This window comes from Lupinus angustifolius, unplaced genomic scaffold (assembly GCF_001865875.1).
Source record: "Lupinus angustifolius cultivar Tanjil unplaced genomic scaffold, LupAngTanjil_v1.0 Scaffold_79_26, whole genome shotgun sequence".
NCBI classification, from domain to species: domain Eukaryota; kingdom Viridiplantae; phylum Streptophyta; class Magnoliopsida; order Fabales; family Fabaceae; genus Lupinus; species Lupinus angustifolius.
Genome location: NW_017723762.1, coordinates 8,289 through 15,853, shown reverse-complemented (window position 1 = coordinate 15,853; position 7,565 = coordinate 8,289). Strand labels below are relative to the sequence as shown.

Sequence of the window (7,565 nt, the reverse complement as noted above, 5' to 3'; positions counted from 1 at the left end):
GAAATGGTTTGTTAGGTCAAAGTTGTTCGACCTAAAAATATTATCCACAAATGTCATTGTAGTAGGAAACGTATTACAATTTTTGTTACCATAGCTTGCAACAATTCTGAATGGTACGAAATAATACTTACTAGTTGAGTCGTGATCAACTTGCTCTCTTTAAGATGTTTCGTGGTACTGCCAAAAATTTATAAGAAGACTATCAACCATGTCATTCCTAGGATAAAACAATAGAATTCTCTATTATTCAATTTCTTACGGAACATAAGAATCAATCTCGATTATATACAATATGACTACCAGTGTTAATTCTCTAAATTCCCACAATTTAGTTGTTTGTGTCAATTCTTAGTGCCACGGAAAGAAAGGGAGAGAAGTGTGCCGAAAATGCTTCAGCTGAAAGTATGACGGAGAAAGAAGAAGTTGAGTAATAGTGTACTCAACTTGGGACAAGAATATATAAAGGGTGGATGCCTCTATTTATAGCTTGAGGCCTCCAAGGACCACCTTCACCCGATGGTCCGTATGGGAGAAGCACCACAACAACCATATGATCCACATCCCCAATGACCATATCCTTTACTCACCAAGCCCAAGCCCAAGCACACTCGAATAATTGAATTGCTCAGGAAAACCTCCAAGCCCAAGCCCAAGCCCAAGCACACTCGAATAATTTTATTTAAAAAGAATGTTGGGCTAGGCCCAAGCCGAGCTGGATGGCGACAAAGGACGAGGAGGTGGTGGTGGTGTGCACTTGCGCATGTGTGAAGGAGTTTTGTTTGCGTGGGTCCTCACCCATCCACAAAACTCATTGTACCCATTGGGGCACACCCCAAGGTTAGCACTTAAGACATATAAAATGTTTCAAACTCCTTCCTCCATCAAATGTGGGACTTGGAAGTTTATTTTATTTCACACCCCAAAAGTCCCCATTAATATGCATCTAAAACCATTCAAATTCATTCAAAATCCAATAAATATTTTTCATATTTTTCAAAACAATAAATGCGAAATATGAGGCTTATACATTTTTGTAATACAACCAATCACCATATCATTGATGAATTATATATTACAAATAATAATATTTATATTTATAAATTTATTATAATATATATAATTTAATTAATTAACCACTAATTGAACTAATGTATCATTGTACTAATATACTTAATTTTTTGATAACTGGTATGATATTAATAATATTGCCTTAATAACTTCATCACTTCCAGATAAAATAATTCTTTTTAAAATCCTTAACCAATAATCTTATGAGAATAAAGTATCTCGTTATATTATGAGTAAATATGACATATATTATGATTTTAGTAGTTTGAGGAGATAAATTAGCTCTTTATATCAGGAGATACTTTATTCTCTAATTTTATAGCATGATATTTTCTCTACTTTTATAGATTTCACAATATCAAACTCTAAGTTATGTGGCGAGTTTGACGAAAATTGTAAAGGCAAATCACATAAACAAGTTAAGGATTGTTTTTTCTTAGTATTTATTCCCCTCTAATTATTTATATAAGACCTTTTGATTAATTTTATACAAATTGAGAAATATCCAAAATTCATTTTCTCTTTTCACTTAAATTATTCGAGTAATTAAGTATATTTTGATAACAAAATTATTTATTGGAATAATTCTTTTAAAATAATTTCATAAATAGAACCAAAACAAATACAAAGAGATCTTATAAAAATGACCAAGAGTACTATATAGGTATTTGAAAATTTCTCTAGATAAATGTTTCGTTATGGGTTCTCACCTTTCCTGGACATTCTTGTACCAAAAAAGGAAGAAAAAACATAAACTTACATTATTAAAGATCACATGATACCATTATCTAAGGGTTCCACTTACAAAGTACTTTGGTGTAGCTTTAGAATTTTGGTGCAATGATCTTCTCAAGGGACTTTTTTTTTTATGCAAGGTGCAAGAGCACCAAAATATATAGATGAAGAAAGTTACAAGATAAAGGCAATAAGCATGTTACAAGTTCCGGAATCTATAGTTCGGGAGATCATGCCTATTCCTAGCAAACTCCTCTATTATGAATGTAGGAATAGAGTTCCAAATGGAGTTAGTGTGAGATGAGATGGCAAAAGAAGCCAGTTTGTCGGCACAAGTGTTGCCTTCTCTAAATATGTGAGAAATTTTGAAGTTCATTTGAGAAATCTGGGATTTACATATTTTCCAATCATTGGATAGCTTCCGAGGCGCATTAGAATTACCACTGAAAATATCCAGAACCAACATAGAGTCACTCTCAAGCCAAAGGTTTAGCCAATCCTTTCTAAAAGCTATATCCACTGCGTGCATTGCTGAGTGAAGTTCAGCATAGATAGCATGCTGCACGTTTAGAAAGTTGGCAAAAGCATAGATGAAACCAGCTTTAGAATCACGAAAAATACCTCCCCCACCTGCTGGACCAGGATGACCATGAGCAGCACCATCCGTGTTGACTTTTATCCAATTCCAATGAGGAGGTTTCCATAGAACTTCAATGTAATTAGGAGCTTTACTAAGTTTGAGAGGAATGTTAAAGAACTTTAGAGTTTGTAGCTTTTGAAGACCTCTTGAACCCACTGCTGTGGAAGGATAAGAGCCCGAATAAGAGGTCTCCCTTTTTATTCTTGAGAGTGCTTGGCTAGAAGATATCAGTTTATCCTCAAATCTATTCTGGTTCCTGCAGAACCAGATAGTATTGATGCTATGGACAACACAAGCTAAACTCACCTCTCTTAATTGACTTCCTCTAATAGCAACACAATCCTTAATGATAGAATGAATAGATGAATGGTTGATTTGGATTGAGAATTTGTCAGAAAACCAATTCCAAATACCTTTGGCAGCAGTGCAGCTGAAAAATAGGTGGTCTTCTGTTTCAACATGGCAGTTGCACAAGTTGCATTTGGAGGCTAACATACAACCTCTTTTTTGTAGATGATCATCTGTTGGCATTTTCCTATGGAACAATCTCCACACTGTGAATGATTTAGAAGGAGGAAGTGAAGAGGACCAAATATGCTTACACTAGGAAAGCTTGTCTCCAACTTTGTGCACAAACTGGAAAGCATCTCTGGAAGTCATACAACCATCCATAGAAGGCATCGAAATCAATTTGTCCTGACCCTCATGTCTCTTGTAAGCAGTTATATCATTGGAAAGGGAAGAAAAGTTCCTATTTAACTCCCCTGGAATTATAGATTTGGAATCCACCGTGAAGTTAGCAATGGAGCCCTGGAGGTTATCATGAATGTTCCTAGGAATGTTTAAAGTGTCAACAAGAGGCTCACCAAGCCAATTGTCTTTCCAAAAGTTGACACTAAGGCCATCACCAACTAGCCAAATGGAGTTCAGGCTGGCATGAACCCAATTATCACGAATTCCAGGCCAGATAGAAGATTTAGAGTATTTAGGAGTGGTATAGCCTTTGCAGTTGAACTTTAATCTGAAGAAGATTGCCCATTCCAGATTAGTAGTCTTGAGATCCCAGGTTAGCTTCAACAGAGAGGCCTTGTTTAAGCACTTGAAAGATTTGATTCCAAGACCACCCTCATCCATGTAGGAACAAACCCTATGCCAAGCAACTGTCACAAGCTTTTTGACACCAATGTCACCAGACCAGATGAAGTTCCTTACACAAGTGTCAACCTGAGATAATAAGCTAGAAGGCCATTTGTAGACCTGAAAGCTGAAGGCAAGCATGCTTTGAATGATTGAATCTCACAAGCTCCACTCTTCCTATTAATGAAAGAGATGCACCTTTCCAATTGGACAGCTTGTTGATGATTCTATCAGCTATAGGCTGCAAATGAAGCTTTTTGGGCTTGCCTTTGAATAAAGGAATACCAAGATATATGAAGGGGAGAGTGCCTTGCACAAAACCAAGAGTAGTTCTTCTGTGATTTGTAATGCTGGTATAGAATTTGCTTTTGCTGACATTGATTTGTTGGCCAGAAGCCATGGCATAATCCATCACAAGCTTCTTGAGACAATTAAGGTTCCTTTTAGTACCTTTACAGAAGATCAAGATGTCATCAGCAAAAAGAACATGACTAGGAGAGTGTAAGTTCACAGGACCACTGATGGTTGAAAGCTTATTATCCATGACAAGCTTAGTGATACCTCTACTTAGCACCTCTTCAGCTAAACAGAAGAGAATAGGGGATAAAGGGTCCCCTTGTCTCACATCCCTGCAACAATTGAAGAACCCAATGTTATGACCATTCACATTAATAGAGAGTTTAGCATAGTGAAGGATTAGAGATAGCCAATTAATGAAAGTTTGGTTAAAACCAAAAGCCTTAAGAGTATGGAGTAGGAAGTTTCACTCAAGAGTGTCAAAAGCCTTTTTTATGTCCAGCTTGATAGCTATGTTGCCTCCAAAAGTCTTGTAATCTAACATGTTAACAGCTTCAGAGGCAATGCAAATACAGTCTTTAATGCTTCTGCCTTTGATAAACCCTCTTTGAGAGGAAGAGATGATCTTAGGAGCCACAACAGAAAGTCTAGAAGCTAAAACTTTGGTGATGATTTTGAATTGAAAATTGGCCAGAGTAATTGTCCTAAAGTCCTCAATTCTCTCAGCACCCTACATCTTAGTAATAAGGATCATATTGCTGGAGTTCAAGTTTGGCATCAACCAGTTTTGTTGGAAGAATTGCCTCACTGACTTGCAAACATCCATACTGATTATGTCCCAAAAATTAGTGTAAAAAGATCCCCTATAGCCATCAGGACCAGGGGCACTATCCTCATTCATGTCAAAAACAACACTCTTTATTTCCACATCAGTAGGAATAGAGGAAATCATCAGGTTGTCAGCCTCATTAACAAGAGAAGGGATAACCTCCTGAATCAAATTGTTAGGGGTCACAAAATTAGGAGAGGCAAAGATGTTAGTGTAATAATCAAGAACATGAGAGGCTATAACATCATGATCAGTGAGCAGCACATCTCCAGACTTAATCAAAGACATGGCTTTTGTAACATGCTTGATCTTAGCCATTTTATGAAAGTAGGCAGTGTTTTTGTCCCCATAGATGTGCCAGTTAATTCTAGCCTTTTCCTTCCAGAATATCTCTTCAATGATCAAAGCTTTAAGAAGATTAGATTGAGCCAGGTCCTCTTGATGGTAAAGGTGAGTAGAAGGATCAGAGTCCCTTATGCAGTTTTGAATGTGCTCAACATTGTTCTTAGCCAGAATAACCTTGTGATGAATGTTTCCAAAGACAGTTTTGTTCCAGTATTTGAGCTCATGCTTGAGGATTGTGAGCTTCTGAGCAAGGATGTACATAGGGCAACCAAAGACTCTAGTGTGCCAAGAGTGGCTCACCAATCTTTTGCAGTCCTCATTTTGTAACCATATTTTATGGAATCTAAAAGAAGAAGGCCTTATAGAAGTATCATTCGCAAGGTTTAGCAGCAGAGGATGATGATCAGAGGCCAATCTAGGCAGAGAGCAACAAGACACTTGGCTCCAATTATTGATCCAATCATCATTGCAAATAGCTCTATCCAATCTTCTCTCAGTGTTAGCAGCCCCAAGCCTTCTATTAGTCCAAGTGTAAATGGCACCAATAGTGGGAATGTTGATTAGCAAATTCTCATCAAAGAAGCTTTTGAACTCATTACAAGAAGTTCTGTTAGGAAGAGAGGGACCTCTGCATTCATAAGCTCCCATAACAGCATTGAAGTCTCCAATGAGACACCAAGGGCCCTGATGATTGACCATATCCTCATGAAGATTCAGCTAGAGTCTTCTTCTAACTGCATAATTGGTATTAGCATAAACCACACCCATAAAAGATAACATGTTGTCCATCATCACAGAAACAGAAAAATGCTGGGTGGAAGCCCTGATAACTGTAGGATCCATAACCAATCTGCAAAGACCCCAAAGAGAAGGGCTTAGCCCAGGCCTCTCATTAGCAGCAAAGACCTTAAGATTGATAGAATTCCAAAAGGATAAATGAACTACATCAATGTGGATCATAGGTTCAGCAAGAAAAACCAAGTCTGGTTTATTAGTAGTGCAAATATTTTTCAAAACAAGTCTAGATTTGGGATTGCCAGCCAAAACCTCTGCAATTCTAGTACAAAACTATCATTGATTAGTTGTCAAAGAACCACCCCTTCGGGTATAATGAATTTTTTTAGTATTGCTTCTCCTTCTCAGCTTCTTTTTCTTAGAGTTGCTAAGAACAGTTGTGAAGGTATCCTCCTCTGAGCATTCCTCATCATTAGCCCAAAGTTTACCTATTATTCTCATATCATTGGCTGCAACAAGGTTAGTTATTTCTGCCATTTCCTGAATTATTGCATTGTCACTCTGAGTAACCTCATTCTCCTCAACTAAAGCAGGGATTCCATCACTAGACCCTGGTGAATCAGATATTTGATTCATGTCTTTTGGTGATTCAGGTCTCACCATATCCATCAGGTTATCATTCCTTTCAACCTCCAAATCAATGACTAAATCACTGATTTTGATTTCCCCCTCACCTTTATCCATGTGAGGCGTATCATGTTTCTTTTCAACTTCCTCAGTTAGTGGTTTTCTCACCCTCTGCTTCCCTGTGTCATCAGCTTTGGCATTGTTGTTCTTCCTACACTGGAATTCAGTATGACCAATAGCTTGACATTGGTGACAAAAAGCTAGAACATTCTCATATTCAATTGCCACAAAGAAGGCAAAGCTATCTCTTTCCACCAATATCTGGTCAGGGAGATTGCTTTTTAGATTGAGCTCAACTAAAACCTTTGCAAAATGCCCAAATGTCATGTTGTGGGTTGCTTCATCCAGGGATATTGGGGTTCCTATCCCTCCTGCTATGGAAAACAGAATCCTTGGATTCCAATACTGCTGGGGTAGGTTATGAATCTTCACCCAACATTGGGTGTGAGATTGTTTTTGGAATGTAGGATTAAAGTCAGGGGCCAGAGGAACATTCTTAGGAACCCCGGTTTCAAGTTCCAAGAGCCAATAGCACAAATCATGCGCATATCTTCCAAAGAAGCTTAGGAGAACTCATAGAACCCTTTCCCCAGTGAAACCATAGACCATTTGCCAATCATGTTTCATAGTGGCACCAGTTTAGATCTCAGATCTGTAAACTTAAGGGGAGTGTCACCTTTGGACATTATCAACCTGCCATGGAGGTGAGTCTTGCATCTCTGAATACCTTCCTGATAATCTGCTTCAGGGATTTTGATGGCAATAGAGTCTCCTTTGATACATGGTTGAGGTAACTGTGATGTTGAAAAATCACAAGTATTCCTTAGAGCTTGAACAAAATATTTTTTTGGTGGTGATGATGATACCTTTTCTTGTTCCACGAATCTTGGAATCAGATTTGAGTCTAGAAGAAAGTGCGATGGAATAACTGATGCCATGATGAAGAAGAAAGAGATGAAGAAGATGAAGTCAACCTAGGATTTCAGAGGTTTTCTGCCACATGTTTTGTTTTCCGCCACATCTTACTCACCCTCTCAAGGGACTTTCATTATCTACCACATGGGAGAACGTAAATTGTGTATTGATTTGATA

The 7,565-nt window shown here is 37.8% G+C and overlaps 2 protein-coding genes across 2 annotated transcripts; both read right to left on the bottom strand.

Annotated features, from left to right (window-relative positions):
• Window positions 1-2,002: 2,002 nt before the first annotated feature.
• LOC109339512 lies at window positions 2,003-2,974 on the bottom strand. Its single transcript, XM_019576967.1, has one exon. It carries the CDS (start codon window positions 2,972-2,974, stop codon window positions 2,003-2,005), a length of 972 nt encoding a protein of 323 aa, XP_019432512.1.
• Window positions 2,975-3,046: 72 nt separating this feature from the next.
• Window positions 3,047-5,750, bottom strand: LOC109339510. The gene is made up of 4 exons (XM_019576966.1): window positions 4,698-5,750; window positions 4,348-4,607; window positions 3,744-4,209; window positions 3,047-3,667 (listed from the first exon to the last, which is right to left on the bottom strand). Exons 1-4 carry the CDS (start codon window positions 5,748-5,750, stop codon window positions 3,047-3,049), a joined length of 2,400 nt encoding a protein of 799 aa, XP_019432511.1.
• Window positions 5,751-7,565: the final 1,815 nt, after the last annotated feature.

What these genes read in the sequence shown, in the direction of transcription:
- LOC109339510 (XM_019576966.1), bottom strand. Translation starts at nt 5,750, where the DNA reads ATGGTCAATCATCAGGGCCCTTGGTGTCTCATTGGAGACTTCAATGCT. An exon ending in GGGACATAATCAGTATGGAT is followed by an intron (nt 4,608 to 4,697) that starts GTTTGCAAGTCA and finishes ACTAAGATGTAG; the next exon opens with GGTGCTGAGAGAATTGAGGA. An exon ending in AAGGCTTTTGACACTCTTGA is followed by an intron (nt 4,210 to 4,347) that starts GTGAAACTTCCT and finishes CAATTGTTGCAG; the next exon opens with GGATGTGAGACAAGGGGACC.
- LOC109339512 (XM_019576967.1), bottom strand. Translation starts at nt 2,974, where the DNA reads ATGCCAACAGATGATCATCTACAAAAAAGAGGTTGTATGTTAGCCTCC.